At 49.2% G+C, this 20,091-nt stretch overlaps 1 protein-coding gene across 1 annotated transcript; it reads left to right on the forward strand.

Moving 5' to 3' along the window:
* Positions 1-253: 253 nt before the first annotated feature.
* LOC112923229 (group 10 secretory phospholipase A2-like) lies at positions 254-18,692 on the forward strand. Its single transcript, XM_072751513.1, has 4 exons — positions 254-366; positions 3,326-3,476; positions 4,950-5,056; positions 18,535-18,692. Exons 1-4 carry the CDS (start codon positions 312-314, stop codon positions 18,675-18,677), a joined length of 456 nt encoding a protein of 151 aa, XP_072607614.1. The 5' UTR covers positions 254-311; the 3' UTR covers positions 18,678-18,692.
* Positions 18,693-20,091: the final 1,399 nt, after the last annotated feature.

Here is a 20,091-nt window from a genome sequence, read left to right on the forward strand (position 1 = left end):
CCGCCCCCGCCCCCGCCCCCAGCAGCTCTCCCGGTTCCCCGGGGCCGCGCCTCCGTCCGGGCCCGCGCGCCCACTGCGCCCTGGGAGCGGCGGCGGAGGTCCGGGAGCGCTCGCCCCGCCCGCAGGCCGGGCCCGGGCCCGGGGCGGGGGCGGGGCGGGGGCGGGGGCGGGGGGCAGGGGTAGGGGCAGGGGCAGGGGCGGGGCGGGGCGGGGCGGGGCGGCGGGCCTGGGGCGCGGGCCGGAGCGCGGCGGCCCGCAGAGCGCCCGCACCTGCCGCCGTCGGGTGGGTCCGCTGTGCGCGGCCGCCCGCAATGCCGCTGCCGCTGCTGCTGCTGCTCCTGGCACACGCGCTCGCGCCCGGCGCCGGTGAGTGAGCGGGGACAGGCGCCCCGGAGGAACCGGGGTACCCCCTGCAACCCTCCAACTCATCAGCCTCCCCCCCTCCCCCGACCCCACCGCCGGGGCGCGCGAGCTCTTCAGCACCCCTGCGCGCTCCTGCCAGGTTTCCGGGATCCCTGTCCCCCAGCCCTGCCCCAGGGGCACCCTCCAGGCGCCTGGCCTGGGGGCTGTGAACTGACCCTTCCCCCCACCTGTCTCTGGGGTCTAAGGTCCGCCCCTCCCAGGGGGAGGGGGACCCCTGGGAGAGGCAGGGGAAGAGCAGAAGGTGGCTGTCTCACCTGCCCCCCGCCATCACCCTTGAAGAGGTCCCCTCAATACCTGCCTCCCCCCCCCCGGGGGGGCGTACAGACACACCCACTCACAGGAAAATACACAGACACACCACAAGCAGGGAGATGCTGGGGTGCACAACACCTTAGGCCTCACCGGGGCTCTCAGGTGTAGGATTCTGGACAGGTTCATGCACGGACACAGGCAGGGGTGCCTGGGAGGGAACACGGCGGTGCACACCGCCCCCCCCCCCCCCACGCACAGCTCAGGCACACCAGACAGCCCAATGTGGACACACACACACACACACACACACACTCAGGCCCACGGCACGCCTGGACAGCCTTGGCACTCCCAAGCAGAGGGTGTTGTGGGCAGACAGAGCAAACAGACCCCAGAATGACCTGCCTCACCTAAGTTGGCACCAGGGAGTGTTTTCCTTGGTTCCAAACTCAGCGCTAGACATCTGCCCCAAGCCAGGGTCCTCTGTAGGGGGGTGTGTCAGGACCCTGACGTTGCCACACTGTGGTCAGGTGCGGGTGGGGGACCTCCGGGGACAGCTTTGGGGTAGGGGGTTAGGACTGGGGCCCCCTCAGGTATGCTCAGCCTGGGAATGTGCCTCAGGGCTCTGTGGATCCGGAGCTCAGGGGACCTTCTCTGGAAGCCCACTGTGTGCCAGGGATTCTGGAGCTGTCTACAGCAGAGATCTGCCCTCAAAGAGCTCCCAGCCCGGAGGGTCACTCGCATAAACAGCAGCACAGTGTGATAAGGACCCTTGTGGTCCCCTGCGGGCCAGGTGGATTAGAGAAGGAGGTGACAGGTGAGCAGGGAGTGAGGGCATCTGCAGCGCAGAGAGGATGTGATCCGAAGTTCAGCCAGGGGAGAGGTTAATGATGAGCAGGGTCTGCATGGGGGTGTTGAGAGAGGACATGGGGGCGGGGGGTGGGAGGACCCAGCTCGTGCAGGGCCTCTGGGCTGCAGCGAGGCCCCAGAGCCTCTGGAGGGTGGTGGGAGCCATGGGAGGTTTGGGGCAGACGCGTGGCAGCCGGGAGCAGCACCTGGCCAGTTCTGCAAGAGCAAGGACTTGTCACCGGGGTGGGGGTGGGGGGGTGGGCAAAGTTTTAATTAAACTTGTTTCTGTGTTTTTTTATTTAACTCACTCATCTCTATTTTTCCTCTGCCCCCACAAATAGGGTACTTTATCCACCGAGAAAAAAAAACAAAAAAAAAACCCCAATGGGTTTAATTTGGGCCTGACTCTTCAAAAAAAGTCAAGGTGATGGAAACCCATTTTTAGATGAAAAGAGATGAGACATTGATGGGCAGATGCGATGCACAGCCCTGGCCTGGCTCTCAGTCCTGGAGCGGACACCCAGGAATCAGGCAGGCCCTGGTGTGAGTTTCCCCTCTGGGCCTCACCAGCCCTGTGCATCTGTGGCCTCAGTCTCTCCATCTGTCAGTGGGAGGACAGCTACCTGCAAGACAAGGTGGCTGTGCTATTGACAATAGGAGGTGCCTGTCAGTTAGGGAGCACGGTGGTTGGTATGAGGTGAGGTTCAAGCACTTGCCCTCTTTCCTGGTGCTCTGGGATTTTTGTTTTTGTTTTTGTTTGTTTGTTTTTTGTTTGTTTGTTTGTTTGTTTTTACCAATGCCAGAGAGCAGACTCACTGCCTTCACTGGACAGAGGAGTTGCTTTGGGATTATTGGATGCCCAGGTCACAACAGAGGGTTTGGAGGCCCCTGGTGCCCGGCAGTGGCCACATTGGCGCCTCTCAGCTGTGTCACCCCGGCAGGCCTCCTGCCCTTGGTGTTATTGGGTGAAGGGGAAGGCGGGCTGGTTTGGAGGTGGAAGCCTGGCTCAGAGCCCCCCAGTCAGATCAGGTTCCTGTGGGCTGTGGGACCATAGGGGTCGTTCCTTCCTGCCCTGGTCTCCTCTTCCTCACTGTGAGACACAGGGTTCCAGTCATACCTCCTATGCGTTGCTGAGTGTCAGAGCTGCTTGGGGATCGAGACAAATGGCTGGGCTCAGGCCACGGGGTCTCCCTGCGGGAAGAATCCATGCGTGGGCAGTGAAAATAGAGAAGACGCAAAAGGCACTGATCCAGAGTCTGGAGAGGAGTGGTAGGGGCAGAGGGAGACCCAGGGACAGAAAGCCCCTGCAGAGGAGCCCTCCTTGGTGGCAGGGACCCTGTTTAGCTCATCTCTGACACCCAATGCCTAGCACCGGCAACTGGGCAGACGTTTGACGTGGGACCAGCAATCTGACTTCATCTGGAGTAGATGAGGGCAGGAGATTGGAAATCAGAGCATTCCTGTGCAAAGGCCCAGGGGTGTGACCTTTCAGATGCTGTGGCTCCGTGACTTGTTTTCTCTCTCGTGGCCGCCTTGAAGACATTAGAGGTTGTTAGAGCTTGTTATGTGCCTGCTGCTTTACATGCATGATGTCCTTTCATTTGATAAAATGAGGTTCCCTTTATCTCCCTATTTTATAAACAAGGAAACCAAGGCATAGAGAGGTTGAGTAAGTTCTCTAAGGTCACACAGCCAGGAAGTAGGAGAAGCAGGATTCAAACCCAGCATCATCCAAGCCCTTCTTAGACCTGTGCCCTTAACTCCAAATCCTGCCCTGCAACCTCTGGTTTCTGTTTTCCTCTAGCTTCCCCGAGGTCGCATGTGCATCGGCGTGGGCTTCTAGAACTGGCAGGGACCATGAACTGTGTTGGTACCCGCAGCCCCCTGTCCTACATAAGCTATGGCTGCTACTGTGGCCTGGGTGGCCATGGCCAGCCCCGGGACACCATCGACTGGTGAGTGCACACCTGGGCTCAGCTTTAAAAGGTCTGAGGACCTATATAAGGTCTAAGGACCTTTAGTTAAGGCCTACGTAAGGAAATACCCACAAGAGAGCTTTTATTTAGACTAGGAAAATTCCAACACGTGGTACAACCTTACAGGCAGAGGGCTTCCTGGGCACCTCCAATGGGGACAGACCCTGGTGCCAGCTGCACCCCAGTCGGGCCATCAGATGAATTACTTTGCCTGAAAAAGTAACATAAAGTTGATCAGACTTACTGTGTACCAGGAACTGTTCTGAGAACCCCTCTTAGTCCTCACAACAACCCCGTTTCAGAGATGAGGACACCGAGGCCAGAGAGATAAGTAATTTGTCTGGGGCCACCGAGGGAGTAAAGGGTGGGGGCTGGGATCCAAACCCGGGCAGCCTGGCTGGCTGGATGCCCCTAATCCCTACGCTCCGCTCCGCTGCCAGGTGAGAAGTGCCTGCTGTGGGTTTGGGTCTTTCTGGGACTTCCTTTCATTTATCTGTAGGGGCGGGCATGAGGGCTGTCCCCTGAGGCTCAAGGACACTCACTGCCACACAGCCAGGGGTAGGTGGCCGAGGGCAGAATGCGATGGGCTCTTCCCTGGCTCGGAGGACCTGGTCGTCACAGACAGGTCTTTGCTGGGTCTCGTGCTTCCAAGGCTCCTGTTCCCATGAGTCATAGTCCGCTTCCTCCCTGTCCTCCCAGATGAGGCTCAGGCACCGCCCCCTCCGGGAAGGCCGCCCTGAAGCCTGGCTGTGCCCCGCCTCTGGCTCCTGGAAGCCCCCTCTCCTCTGTCCCAGCACTTCTCGCCATGCATGTGGTGTCCGATGGCTTGTCTGCCTCCCCCACTAGACTGGGGGCTCCTTGAGGGCAGAGTAGAATCGGGCTGACCTCATCTCTGAAATGGTCCTGTCCCCACAGAGCTCTGGCCAGTGAGGAGGACAGGTGCTCATCAGTCTGCTCCCTGAAATGAGAGTCTCATTATATACCTGCCCCCCAAGGGAAGGAACCTAGTTTTATGGGAGGGTGTAACCAGGAGACCACCAGACTGGAGACATCGGGAGCTGTATGACATCTTGGGACGGAGGCTGGTTCTTGGGCTGAGACCAGGGGAGGGAGGGTGGGCAGGAAGCTGTCCCTGGGCAGAGGCAGGAGGCACGTAGGGCTCGGCTCACTCCCCGCCCAGAGAGGCGGCAGGTGCGGCTGCAGCTCAGAGACACAGAGGAGGCAGGTGGCGGGGGTGGGGAGAGTGGGGGGCCAGGGGACTGGGCCCAGCAGCACACACTGGGGCTCCGCAAAATGATTTCCCAGGGTGGGGATTCTCGGGGACAAAGCCTGGACCAGAGGAGGCTGGCTCCCTGCGTGTCCTCACTTGCCCATAGTCCCAGCACAGGAGGATGGCCACGAGGGCATCCTTGCCTGCACCCACTTGCTGGTCCACCTGTCTGCCACCCACAGGTGCTGTCATCAGCACGACTGCTGCTACATGCGTGCCGAGCAGGCTGGCTGCAGACCCAAGATGGAGCGCTACCCCTGGCAGTGTGTCAACCAGAGCATCTTGTGTGGTGAGTCCCCAGCAGCGCCCGCACCTACCTCCCCGGGTGGCCCGGGCATCCTGGCTGCAGGAACTCACCACTGCTCCCAACGCCCCAGAGGCTGCCCCCTGGGGTTATCTACCAGAAGTCATCTGTAACACCTGGCACGTACAGAAAGGGACGGAGAAACCTATTTCTTTGGTCTGGACAAAAGCTAAAAAAGATCGAAGTGACACCAGGTGTAAATGACCTCAGTGTCCATCAGGTGGGGCGTGGGTAGATAAACCTGTGATGTCTTCTTATTATGGATGACTCTGCAGCCTGCTGAGATGGATAAGATAGACCCTTGTGCTGGCCCGAGAAGGTGTTGAGTGGAAAAGCAAGCTGCTGAATGACATGTCTGGTAAAGCACATTTCTAGAAGGAAAGAAAGGAAAGGAAAGGAAAGGAAAGGAAAGGAAAGGAAAGGAAAGGAAAGGAAAGGAAAGGAAAGGAAAGAGGAAAGAAGAAGGAAGGAAGGAAGGAAGGAAGGAAGGAGGAGAGAAGCTTGCAACATAGTAGCCTGCTTACTTTCCATGGCTACGTGTAGACACTTGCAAAGCTCAGAAAAAGGTATAATAGAGATACGTGGCATGTTGTGGGTAGCTGTGGTCATCACTAGGGACAGGATCGGGCTGAGGGCAGTGTGGTGGAAGGCAAGTTCACATTCCTATAATGTTTCCCTCCTTTTAAAGATTTTTTTTCAATCTGGATTAAAAAAATCGATTTTGGGGATTGCCTGGGGGGCTCAGTCGTTGAGTGCCAGCGACACCTGGGCCCAGGGTGTGATCCTGGGGTCCCAGGATCGAGTCCCGCATTAGGCTCCCTGCATGGAGCCTGCTTCTCCCTCTGCCTGTGTCTCTGCCTCTCTCTCTGTATCTCTCATGAATAAATAAATAAAATCTTTTAAAAAATCGATTTGAGAGAGAGAGAGAGAGAGTGTGTGTGTGCATGAGTAGGGGGAAGGAGAAGCAGCTGCCGGCTGAGCAGGGAGCCCGATGCAGGGCTCCATGGGGAGCCCGGGATCATGACCTGAGCCGAAGGCGGACAGTTAGGCAACTGAGCCCCCCGGGCGCCCCTCGCTTCTCTTATGAAGAGAACGTCTCCATGAATTACTCGTGAGCCAAAGCTTAGAAAGAAAAGGAATACACGGCCTGAGCTGGGTGAGGGTGAAGTGCCTGGTCTCTGCAAGTTAGTCTGACGGGCATCAAAACATGGGATCCCCTCGAGATGCAGGCCAGCTCCAGCTTGGCGTGGTCTGATGACCTGCCTACACCATGATTCTGAGGCTCCCGCCCCAAATGTACTGCACTAGGGGGACCAGAGGCTGTGGTCTGGGTCCCCTCCTAGTAAATGCGTTGGTGGGGGGGGGGCGGGGTGGGAAGAAACTTGGCTGAGCCTGTAAGATGAGTGTTCATTACACTGGGCCTTCTTCCCTGAGGCTGAGCCAGAACAAGCCCGCGTTCTAGGGACATTCTGGCACTTACCATTTGGGGACCCCAGGAAAACCGTTTCCTGTCTCTGGACACTGTGTCCTCCTCTCTCAAAATAGGGCTAATAGTATTGCAAGCTGGTGTCCCTGAGCCACGATTGTCCTGCAGATGTCTGGCTTCACCTGTGCAGTGTTTAGAAAAGCAGTTTGAGCCCATACTTGAAAAATCAAAATAGGTCACACTAAAAAATCGGAATTTCTGAATGTCTGGTTTTCCTTTCAAAAAAACTGGGGGCAAAACAAAACAAAACAAAAAACAAAAAACTGGGGGCTCCAATTGCATCAGACCCAGTAGCAATCATTGGCTGGAGCTTGGAGGGACTGCCAATTATAGGGAGAGCCAATCTCTCCCATCTGCCCCAGTCCTCACTATGCCCTATAGACTCCCAGTGAGGACAAGTGACAATTACCCTATTCCACTTCCTTTGTGCTCTTCATTTGGTTATGGAAAATAAATATTTCTCTCTTTTTTTAAAGGTTTTATTATGTTTTTTTGAGAGAGAAGAGAGAACAAGAGTGGAGGGGAGGGAGAAGGCCCGAGGGAGAGGGAAAATGCAGACTCCCCACTGAGCAGGGAGCCTGATCAGGGACTTGATCCCAGGACCCCAGGAACATGACCTGAGCTGAAGCAGATGCTTAGCCAACTGAGCCACACTGGCACCTCAGAAAATAGATATTTCTGACAAACCCAGGTAGAAAGAAGGTAGACTGAGAGTCTTACTGCTTCCACAAAATACATGGGAGTGCTGAGCCCATTTATTTGTCGAAATGAGGAGTATTTCTGTGTTTGATGCATGTTTTCTTCACTTATTAGCACTGCCTGTCCCGGTGGACATGTGGGTTTGCAGCCCCTGACCTAGTGGTCACCAGCTCAGTCAGTGACTCAGATCCTGTGATGGTGGGCTAGCCCTGATTGGTCAGGGCCTCAGTATCCCCATGGGGCTCGAACTCACCTCATGAAATCAAGAGTCACACGCTCCCCTGACTGAGCCAGCCAGGTGCCCCTCTTACAATCCTTCTAACTTTGTGGAGGAGAAAGTCTCAGTTCACTGCTACTTTAGCTTTAACATCCTTAGAACACTTGCTGATTTTATTTTATTTTTTTAACAGAGAGAGCAGGCTTGTATCCAAGAACAGTTCTGTTCATCAATTGAATTCTGCCTTAAAAATATTCTTCCTATTGGGGCACCTGGGTGGCTCAGTGGTTGAGCGTCTGCCTTTGGCCCAGGGCGTGATCCTGGGGTCCCTGGATCGAGTCCCACATCAGGCTCCCTGTAGGGCGCCTGCTTCTCCCTCTGCCTGAGTCTCTGTCCCTCTCTGTGTCTCTTATGAATAAATAAATAAATTCATTAAAAAAGATTTTTCCTATTTATCTATCTGCCTACCCATTTATCTTGTCTTTACTCGCAAGCAGCATGTATTTAAGGAGGATAATTGTAACAGAATCCATCCTAACTTCACTGTACGTTTTACAACTAGCCGCTTCTGCAGTTAGAAGAAAAGTAAAACAGCAGTTAAAAATGTTAAGTGTCGGGATCCCTGGGTGGCGCAGCAGTTTGGCGCCTGCCTTTGGCCCAGGGCGTGATCCTGGAGACCCGGGATCGAATCCCATGTCGGGCTCCCGGTGCATGGAGCCTGCTTCTCCCTCTGCCTGTGTCTCTGCCTCTCTCTCTCTGTGTGACTATCATAAATTAAAAAAAAAAAAAAGTTAAGTGTCCCTCAAAGCAACCTTACTGGTTTTCTCTTAAAGCAGTAAGAAATGGACTGAGGCATTTATTTTTAGGATTACCTTTTGATGGATGGTATTTTCCATGTATTTGAGTTCCTTTCAAATTAAAAAGCTGGATGTATTTTTAAACATAGGAAGTAGGGGCCCCTGGGTGGCTCAGTCGGTTGGGCGTCCAACTCTTGATTTTGGTCGTGATCTCGGGGTTGTGGGATTGAGCCCCGTGTAGGGCTCTGCTGTGCTGGGATTCCCTCCATCTCTCTCCGCCCCTACGCCCCTCACATGCATGCACCCTCTCTCTCTCTCTCTCTCAAAAAAAGGAAGTAATGGGGCACTGGCTGGCTCACTTGGTGCAGCATGTGACGCTTGATCTGGGGTCATGAGTCTGAGCCCCATATTGGGTGTAGAGATTACTTAAAAATAAAATCTTAAAAAATAAATAAATAAAAATAGGAACTAATAGTACACGTACAACGTAGGTAAGGCTGCTGACCCAGAAACTGGTTCTGTACCATTTCTTCCTCCTTATTTTTAATTGAGATAAACATAACAAAATATTAAACATTGATAGCATAAATTTCAGTGATATTTAATACATTTATAGTGTCCTCCACCCACCACCTCTGTCTAGCTCCAAAAGATTTTCTTCCAACCCTACCCTTTTCCTCAAAATAACCCCACTAGGCAGTCAGTTCCTATTTCCCCTGCCGCTGGCACCTGGCAACCACCAATTTGCTTTCCATCTCTATGGCTATATTGATTCTAATTTTATATATATATATATATATAATATATATATATTAGAATTAGACTAGAATCTATTATATATATATTAGAATTATATATATATTTTATATATATAAAATTAGAATTATATATATATAATTATATATATTTATATTATATATTAGAATTTATTCACGTTTAGGAATATATATTTTATAAATATATAAAAATTATATTTATATATACAATTAGAATATATTATATATTATATATAAAATTAGAATTTTATATATATATATATGCTGCGCCAAGTGAGCCAGCCAGTGTCCCATTACTTCCTTTTTTGTTGAGAGAGAGAGAAGGTGCATGCATGTGAGGGGGGTAGGGGCAGAGAGAGATGGAGGGAGAGAATCCCAGCACAGCACAGCGTTATATATATACCATATATAATGGTATATAATTATATATAACATATAATACTATATAATAGACATATATATCTATTAGAATCTATTATATATAATTAGAATATATAGAAAATATAATTATAGATAACATGTTATATATAGATTTATATATATACATATACAGAAAATATATATAACATGTAACTATATGGTAACATATTAATCAATATGCTAAATATATGAATATGTATACAATTAGAATCCATAAATCTATTGATATAATATACATTATGTATATAATTTCATATAAATGAAATCATATCATCCGTGGCTTTGGTGTTTGTCTTCCTTCACTTACCGTTATATTTTTAAGGTTCATTTCATATTGTGGCACGTAGCTGAACTTCATTCCTTTTTATGGCTGAGTAACATTCCGTCCGTAGGGACAGACCACATTCTGTTTATCCATTCATCTGTTGGTGGACACTGGGTTCTTTGCACCTTCTGAGTACTGCGAATTGTGCTGCTCTGAACATTCATAAACAAGTATTTGTTTGAGTGCCCGTTTTCATTTCTTTGGGGTCTATCACTATGAATGGAATTGCAGGGTCATCTGGCAATTCTCTGTTTTACTTTTTGAGGAACCGCCAAACTTTTCTACGGAAGCTGCACTCCTTCGTATTGTCATTGGCCGTGTATGAGGGACCCAGCTTCTCCACAGCCTTGTCAATGCTTATTATCTTCTCATTTGTTCTGTTTTTAGTGGGGGTGCTCAGTGTATCTCGTGGTTTTGGTTTGCATTTCTGTAATGACTAATGACATTGAGCGTCTTTTCATGTGCTTGTTAGCCATTCTTATGTTTTCTTTGGAGAAATGTCTATTCAAGTCTTTTGCTCATTTTTATTTTGTTTATTTATTTTTAAAGTTTTTATTTTTAAGTAATCTCTACACTCAACATTGGGCTTGAACTCACAACCCTGAGACTGAGAGTCACACACTGAGCCCACCAGGTGCCTCTTTGCTCATTTTTTATTGGGTTGTCTCTTTGTTATTGAGTTATAAGAGTTCTTTATATATTCTGGATCCTGGACCCTTATCAGATATGTGATTTTCAAACATTTTCTTCCACTTTGTAGGTTGTTTTTGCATTTTATTGATAACATATTGGATGCATAAAAGTCTTAATTTTGAAAAAGTCCATATTATCTATTTTGTTTTTTATTGAGTTTTTGTTAGCCTCTAAGAATCCACTGCCAGATCCTATGTCACAAAGATTTACCCTCTTTTTTTCTAATAGCTTTATAATTTGAACTCTTACGTTTAGGTCATTGATCGACTCTGAATTAATGTTTGTATATGTTTGTATATGTGTGAGGTAGGGATCCACCTTCCTTCTTTTGCATGTGTATATCCAGTTCTTCTGGCACCATTTATTGAAGAGACTCACTTTGCCCCACTGAGTAGTCTTGGTACCCTTGTTGGTCTTGGTACCCATCACTTGGCCCTAGATGAATGACCTCCCTGTGCCTTAGTTTCCTTATCTGGAAGATGGGTGTTGCCAAGGTGAAAAAAAGGGTCTATAATACGATAAACAGGTTGGACAGGGGCTGTTCCTCTTTCCCTTTCCTTCTCCAGCTGTCCGCTTGATCTGAACTTCTCTCTGGCCCCTGTTACCTCCATTAGAGAGAATGGTGAAATCTGGGATGACTCTCCATTAAACTCTCAGCTCCTGAGGTGCAGGGAAGGAAGGGGTTACTAGAAGGATGGTCTTAAAAATATTCATGGACTCTCAGCTGTATCTCCTTAGCATCAAGTAGCGGTTGGTATAAGAGCAAAGCTGAATTTTTAGGACTGAAAGTGTCCCAGACTTGGTCTCGTCCAGCCCTCTTATTTAGAGTTGAGGAAACTGAATGAAGTTCAGGGAGAGGAGTGGCCTGCTTAATGTGGTGGCCATGTGCCCACTCCTGGGCGCATCCCCTGTCCCCGGACTGCCCCCTCCGAGAGTGGGCAGAGAGGAGGTGAAACGGGCCTTCACTGGGAAATCTCTCACAGTTCTCTCCCGTTTCCCTTCGACCTGCATGTTCTGCTTGCCACTTAGCATGTTAAAGTGATGTCTGTAAAATATTTATTGGTATGTCTACTGGTGGAGTCCATGCCTGTTTATAGAGCTGCCCTCCCTGAACCAAATGAAAAGAACCAAAATACCTATTCTGCATTTGTTTTTGGCTAAAAATATTCTCTTATTCTGTTTGGAGATACTCCGAACATAGCCGTTTACCTAATTACAGGTGTTGCCCATTTTCCATTTATGGGCTTGACTTAAATATATTAAAATTTGTTTTTAAGCCTATAATAATATTTACTGGCAGACCTTTATTTTAAGCTTAATCCTTGGGGGCTGTTTTTCCTTTTAAGTTTTGGTTATTCTTGACTAACATGATGCTGTCGTGTTCTTGAGGCCATGGAGCAGTCAGACTAAGTTTTGCTTTTGAAAGAAACTTTCTGGGATGCCTGGGTGGCTCAGTTGGTTAAGCATCTGACTTTTGATTTCGGTTCAGGTCATGATCTCAGGGTCATGAGATCAAGCCCCATGTCTGGCTCCATGCTAGGCATGGAGCCTGCCTTAGATTCTCTCTCTCCCTCTGTGTGCATCCTTCCCTTCACCCTCTCCAATTGAAGGAAGGAAGGAAAGAACTCTCTTTCTCAGGGAGTAGGGTGGGAGCACAAGGCAGCTGCGTCAGCTGATTATGAGCTGGAATCCTGGTCCCCCCGCTGCTAACTGCTGTGGTCTTGGACAAGTATCCTCTGAATCCCTCTGAGCTCTGCCTTCCTCACGCATAAAATGAGAATGATAAAATTTAGATGCTGGCTTTGTATGAGAATTGGCAAGTATGACTTTCCTGTCCTTCTCCCAACAGATGTCGTTGAGAATCTACTCTGTGCCAGGCTCTGTGCTAGGTTTTGGGCAAGATGGAGAAATAAGGTTCTGTTGTTTAAAAGGAGGAGGATGGGATATATAGTGTCTGTGCTGATTGTTGTTATAAGTGCTGTGTTGGAAAATAAAGCAGGTGAAGTATCATACCTGCTACAACGTGGGTGACTTTTAAGCAGATTTTGCTAAGAGAAAGAAGCCACACGCAAAAGGTCACATAATGTATGATTCCATTTATACGAAATGTCCAGAATGGGCAAACCCATAGAGATGGAAAGCAGATTAGTGGTTGCCAGGAGAGGTTAGTGGGACTCAGGCGAGGGGTAATGGGGAGTGACTTCTTAATGGATATGGAAGTTTCTTTTGGAGAGATAGAAATATTTTGGATCTAGATAGGACTGACGGTTGCACAATGTGTGAACATACTAAATACCACTGACTCATGCACTTTAAAATGGCAAATTTTGCTATTGGCATTTTGCCTCAATAAACAATGCAGGGGAGCAGGGTAAGGGATACTCTTTTATATGGAATGGCCAGGGGGGCAGAGAAGCAGTAATAAGATGCTATTGAAACAGAGACCTGGGGAATGTGAGAGGAGCTGTGGGAAGAGGTGGTAGGAACAGCCAGTGCAAAGGCCCTGAGGCAGGAATGAATGTCTGGCTGGTCCGAGAAGCTCAAGGAGGATGTCGAGGCTGGAGTAGAGTCACTTAGATGAGAGTGGTAGGTGGTGATGGCAGAGAGATGGGGTCCAGATGCTACACAATGTTGAAAGTATTCCTCTGAGACGAGGAGCCAGGGTTTAAAACAGAGAAGGGGGGGATCCCTGGGTGGCGCAGCGGTTTGGCGCCTGCCTTTGGCCCAGGGTGCGATCCTGGAGACCCGGGATCGAATCCCACATCCGGCTCCCGGTGCATGGAGCCTGCTTCTCCCTCTGCCTGTGTCTCTGCCTCTCTCTCTCTCTCTCTCTGTGACTACCATAAATAAAATAAAATAAAAAATTTAAATTTAAAAAAAAAAAAAACAGAGAAGGGGGACAGCCTGGGTGGCTCAGCGGTTTAGCGCCCCCTTTAGCCCAGGGCCTGATCCTGGAGACCCCAGGATTGAGTTCCACGTCGGGCTCCCTGCATGGAGCCTGCTTCTCCCTCTGCCTGTGTCCCTGCCTCTCTCTGTGTCTCTCATGAATAAATAAATAAAATCTTAAAAAAAAAAAAAAAGAGGAGGGACATGATCCTATTTGTATTTTAACCGAACCATTTTGGCTGTATGGAGCTGTATGGAGCTGTATGGAGCATATTCTGGAAGGAGCAAGGATGGAAGCCAGGCACTGGTTATGAGGCTGTAGCAATAGTCTTGGGGAGGACATACAGATGGTTGGGTGAGAGGAGAGGAGATGGTTGGGGTATTTGTCCCCATGACAGCCAGCCTTAGATAGCCAGTTCCACGGGCACAAGGCCACCTTAGAGCTTCAGTGGCTCCCTCCCCAGGAGTCCACACAGTCATGCTGCTTTGCAGGTGCCCAGGTCTCTTGTGTGGCAGCCCCTGGGAAGTTCAGAGGGCTCACTCCTGGACTGTCTGGCTCTGTTATTGATTTTTTTTTAAAAAGATTTTTATTTATTTATTCATGAGAGACACACAAAGAGAGAAGCAGAGACACAGGCAGAGGGAGAAGCAGACTCTATGCAGGGAGCCCAATGTGGGACTCCATCCCCGGTCCCCAGGATCACGCCCTGGGCCGAAGGCAGTGCTAAACCACTGAGCCACCCAGGCTGCTGTTATTGATTTTTACACTTATTTGTCATCTATCTATGTATCTATATCAATGTATATATTATCTACCTGTCCATTCACCCGCATGCTTGTGCTCCTTCGAACCTAACATGGGTCTGTTGTGAAAAACTCAAACGTTACAGAAATATTGTAATGTGGAAAGTGATGCTCCATCCACCAGGGATCACGAGATTTGTGCGTGTGTTTAAATACACACACACATATATATACACATACCTATACCTATGAAATCAGATCATACTACATATATTTTTATAATTTTTATTCACTTAACATTGTGTCTTTGACATCTTGGAACATAGGGGTCGACCTCATTCTTTTCAAGCAAGATAATAAGGGGTGCCTGGCTGGCTCAGTCAGTAGAGCATGTGACTCTTGATCTCAGGGTTGTGAGTTAGAGCCCTACAGTTAGGTGTAGGGGTCACTTAAAATTAAAATCTTTAAAAAAGATAGGGGTACCTGGGTGGCTCGGTGGTTGAGCATCTGCCTTCAGCTCAGGGTGTGATCCCGGGGTCCTGGGATCGAGTTCCGCATCAAGCCCTCTGCTCAGTGGGGAGCATGCCTCTCCCTCTGCCTGTGTCTCTGCCTCTCTCTCTCTGTGTCTCTCATGAACAAATAAGTAAAATCTTAAAAAAATAAGATAAAGCAAGATAATAACCTATGACAGAATTTCTCAGTCTTGATACTGTTGACATTTTGGTTCCAGTTGCATCCTCCCTCCCTGTTGTGATGACCAAAAGTGTCTCCAGACGTTGCCCAACGCCCATGGGACACAAATGTACGTTATTTTGACCACTTCCCCATTAACTGCGGCCCCTGGTTGCAGAGACCGTGGTGGCTCCTTGTGCCACCCATGTGGTGGTTCTGTAGCATCAAGTCCTAGAACTGTTGTGTCTGTTGGGAATTTGAGCCATCTCTAGAATGTCTATGTAGAAAGGAACTTGAGGGCTCTTCTTGAAAGGGGAGTTTTCATGGCAAGGGCACTTAAAAAAATGTGAGTTGTGTTTGTTTATAGACACTGGGGAGAGGATAGAGAGGGAAACTGGTAAAGATTGTGGGGAGGAAGGCCACTAAAGCCCCCACAGGGCACCTCTTTTTGGCACTGCCATTCGGTGCTATAGATATCTTAAATCTAATAGATATTTTTTAAAAAATATTTTATTTATTCATGAGAGACACAGAAAGAGACAGAGACACAGGCAGAGGGAGACGCAGGCTCCCTGCAGGGAGCCCGATGCGGGACTCGATCCCAGGACCCCGGGATCACGACCTGAGCCGAAGGCAGATGCTCAACCGCTGAGCCACCTAGGTGTTCCAGATCTAACAGACATCTTAAATTACACTTCGAAATAGCTACCCTTCAAATTTCGTCTGAGGTTGCTTTTTCCATGATCAAAGTCTCATAGGGCTCAAAGTAGAAAAGTCTGAGATTACAAAATGCAAGTTTCATGGCAAACAAAACCCCCATAGATACCATACAGACAAGCACTTGGTTAACTACCTTCCAGTGTTTTCCCTTTTTCAAGTGCATAATTTAAAAAAGATATATAGCAGTTATGTTTTGTACCTCTTATGTTTTACTGAAGTATAAGCTGTTTCTCATGTCGTTAAAATTCCTGTGTTAACATGGGATGTGTGGGTGGCTCAGTAGTTGAGTGTGCCCTCACTGACTTGGTGCCTGGTTCCCTTCCTGTGGACAGGTCCTGAGGCCTGGTTGGGGCCCCAGTCTTCTTGGATTTCTCCTCTGGAAGGTTGGGGTGCTGGTGGCACAGCCCTGAGGGTTAAATGAGAACGATGTTCCCTTTCTGTCCTCTGTTAATTTTTTCAAGCAGGAAAGGAGCAAGCGTCAGTTGTGGGGTGGTCTGACAGTTGTCAGTTGTGGGGTGGTCTGACAGCTGGAGAGGCTAAACCTCTCTTACACTTGCTAATCTCCCTGTTTTTTTTTTTTTTTTTAAAGATTTTATTTACTCATTCATGAGAGACACAGAGAGGCAGAGACACAGGCAGAGGGAGAAGCAGGCTCCATGCAGGGAGCCCGAAGTGGGACTTGATCCTGGGACTCCAGGATCACGCCCTGGGCTGAAGGCAGGCGCTAAACCTCTGAGCCACCCAGGGATCCCCTAATCTCCGTTTTTAAGCAAGACGCCCTGATTTGGGGTTTATAGCCTTTAGGTAGGCAATAGCATCTAACTAGCCTTTACTAGTAGAAATCTATGTCCACTGTTCTTTGTTCCTGCTTGTTTTTCCACCAGTTTCTTTATGGTATAAGATTTTGATTTTCTATTTATGGCAGTGATATAGAATTTATTTTTTTATTTTTTTGTGGGATTTATTTGGTGTCATTTAACACCCTGTAATATGATTAAATTATAATTTATTTACTAATCAACTTACTTTTTTAAAAATGAGGGGATTTAAAGCAATGATGCTGAACTGCTGCGGGCCTGAGTTTGGGAAGCCCTGGGTGCAGTCATGTGGATCAATCTGTGCTGTTCATGGGGCAGCTGGGTGGCTGTGCTTCAGTATCTGCTTTCGGCTTAGGTCATGATCCCAGTGTCCTGGGATTGAGTCCTGCATAGAGCTCCCTGTAGGGAGCCTGCTTCTCCCTCTGCCTATGTCTCTGCCTCTCATGAATGAATGAATAAATAAACAAACAAAATCTTTTTTTTAAAAAAAAGGAAGGAAGAGAGCAATGGAGGGCAGAATTAAAAAAAAAAAAATCTGTACTGCTTAACGACAGGGCCTAGAAAGATAATTTCCAGAGTGTGCCCGGCCTCCTGCTTGCTGATTGATACCCTGTCACCCCGCCCCTCCTGGTGCTGCCAACCTCTGGCTGTCATGCTTCACCTGTGAGGGTCTCCAAGGAACATTGAAAAAAAATGTTTTTTATTTTTATTTGAGAGAGAGCATGAGTGGGGGGTGGGGAAGGAGGGGCAGAAGGAGAGGGAGAAGCAGACGCCCCTCAGAGCAGGGAGCCCAGTGGGGAACTTGATTCCAGGACCCTGAGATCAGGGCCTGAGCAGAAGGCAGATGCTCAACCACTGAGCCACCAGGTGCCCCTCCAACACGAGAGGATCCTTAAAGAGTAGCTGGCAGCCAAAGGAGGTCAGCTCCATCTAACTGGGTGCCTACTGTATGCCCTGCCTTTTATCTGTTGGTTAAAATGATGTGTTGGGTGTGTTTTCGTTCTCCCAGCAGCCCTTAGAAGTGGGTACTGTTCCTATCTCTGTGCTGATGAAACACCTAGAAGGGTTGAAGTCATGTGTCAAGAGGCTCAGAGCTGTACACCCATGATGGAGCTGGTGAGCTCCATAGCTGGTGCTTCACTGTGTCTCTGGGAGCAATCTGGAATGCTTCCGTGGTGGGTGGGATTGATATATACATTATGTGAACAATTACAAGCCCACAAATAAAGGCAGAGGGCCTCATGGCCAGATAGGATGTCCAAGCTGTTTCAGGCATTTCAGTACCAGTTCTGGTACTGCCTAAAGACCACGCCATCTTTCTAACCTCAAGTAGAGCATCTCTGGTGGTGGGATTACCAAGGCGGAAGGAGACTTACCTTAGAGTGGCAGCCTCTGGGTCTCTAAGAGGCAGGCTCTGGCTGGAAGGGAAAGCTGGAACACACTCTTGAAGGAGCATGGGGGAGAGACGTGGAGAAAGATGGCAGAGGGATGCAGGTGGAGCCAACACTGGCAGAGTACATGTCCCCTACCAGGCCCCTGCTGGGCACTCTACATGGGCTTTCTCACTCGGGCTTCTCCGTAACCCCCATTTTGTTTCTCTCTTTTTAAGGATTTTATTTTATTTTAAAACTTTTACCTATTTATTCATGAGAGACACAGAGAGAGAGAAGCAGAGACACAGGGAGAGGGAGAAGCAGGCTCTCTGCGGGGAGCCCGATGTGGGACTCGATCCCAGGGCTCCAGGATCACACCGAGTCAAAGGCAGAGGCTCAACCACTGAGCCACCGAGGTGCCCCCGTATCCCGTTTTCAATGAGGACTTGGCTCTGAAACCTTAGGCAAGGTCACCCAGTGAGGAAGTAGCAGAGCAAGCACTCCTCCCAAAAAGCTCTGGATGGTTCCCAGGCACCTACTGTGTATCTGAACGGATCCTTGGGTGAGTCGTGTACTGTTGATGGGGAAGAGAAGCCAAAAGGTCAAGTGGACCTTGGACTTTCCCCATCTGAACACACTTCTCTGGCCACTTCGGTTTCTGTAAAATGGGCCCAACGTCACCTCCCTCTTGAGGTTGCCATGATAGAGATCCTGTGAATTGTCGAATGTCACGTAGCTGCAGATTTCCCCCCCCACCCCCCACTTTGTTGGCCTCCCTAGTGTTGACTCTCAAGTCTCTGTGAGACCCTGCTGACTCAGTTTTCCCACTTCTTTCAGGACCAGCGGACAACAAGTGCCAAGAACTCTTGTGCACGTGTGACAAGGAGATTGCTTACTGCTTAGCCCAAACCGAGTACAACTTAAAGTACTTATTCTACCCCCGTGTCTTTTGTGAGAAGGACTCGCCCACCTGTGACTGACTAGCCCAACTGGGAATGTTCTTTCACACAAGGAAATAAAACTCTTTTCACACATCAACGCAGCATTCAGTTCTTTGCAGGAGGGAGGTGAGGCCAAGTGTTGAAGCTGCAACCCTTGTTTGCTTTCTCTCCCGGAACTTGGGGCTGGAGTTTGTGTGGTTTCCAGTTTAAGGTCAAAAATCCCGTGCTGCTTTTGTAAAACCACAACCATGCTCATGGCTGTATTGGGTTTGATACCATTTTTGAGGTTTGCCCTTTATGAAAAAGGGCTGAGCTTTGTGTTCTAACCTGCTCCTGATGGTGGGGAGTCAAACATGAACGAACACCTACCAAGTGCCTGGCCTTGTTCTGTGTTCTGGGATGAGGCAATGAACAAGATGCCCACTCCTGGGGTCCCTGGCGGGGCTCAGTCAGGTAAGTGCCTAACCTCAGCTCAGGTTGTGACCCCGGGATCCTGGGATTAAGCCCCAAGTCAGGCTCCCTGCTCAGCGTGGACTCTGCTTCTCCCTCTGCCTCTCCTCCCCCCACCCCCTGCTTTCTCAGTCTCTCTCTCAAATAAAATCTTGGGGAAAAAAAGATGCCCACTCCTGTGAAGTTCTAGACTAGTAGTTATGAGCTTAAGAAAGAGTATTCTTGGGACATCTGGGTGGCTTAGCAGTAGAGCATCTGCCTTGGGCCCAGGGCGTGATTCTGGGGTCCTGGGATCGAGTCCTGCATGGGGCTCCCCGTGGGGAGCCTGCTTCTCCCTCTGCCTATGTCTCTGCCTCTGTGTCTCTCATAAATAAATAAATAAAATCTTAAAAAAAAAAAAAGTTTTTTCCCCACGTTAAAAAAAAACCTTTGGAGGGATGCCTGGCTGGCTCAGTCAGTGAAGCTACTCTGCCTTCGGCTCAGGTCATGATCCCAGGGTCCTGGGATTGAGCCCCACATCGAGGGCTTCTCCCTCTCCCTCTGCTGCTTCCTGACCCCCACCCTTGACCCACCCCACTTCTGCAAGTGCTCTCTCAAATAAATAAAAATCTTAATAAATAACCAACCAACCTTTGGAACTTCATTTTAAAGAACTGTATTACATAGTTTTATAGATTGCTCACTTTTGGGTACTGGTGAAATTTCCAGGTTTTATCGGTTATTGATGTGACAAGGATGCTAGTGAATAAATCTGCCACGCCTCCCCTGCCACCCCCATTCATAGTGTTCCTTAACCCAGTGTAGTGGCCAAGGACAGGCCACCCCAAGGTGGGGCACTCTGGCATGCAGATTTGGAGCTGCAGGCAGCAGAGACCCTGCAGGCCCAAGAGAAACTTCCGCCCCTCCTTTAACTACCTAGAAGAGTTGGAGTTGGGGTCTGTCCTAGGATAAGGACTTTTGCCAGAGGTGAATTTTATGAGTGGCCTGTCTGCAGGGCAGGCCA

Source organism: Vulpes vulpes, chromosome 3, assembly GCF_048418805.1.
Source record: "Vulpes vulpes isolate BD-2025 chromosome 3, VulVul3, whole genome shotgun sequence".
NCBI lineage: Eukaryota > Metazoa > Chordata > Mammalia > Carnivora > Canidae > Vulpes > Vulpes vulpes.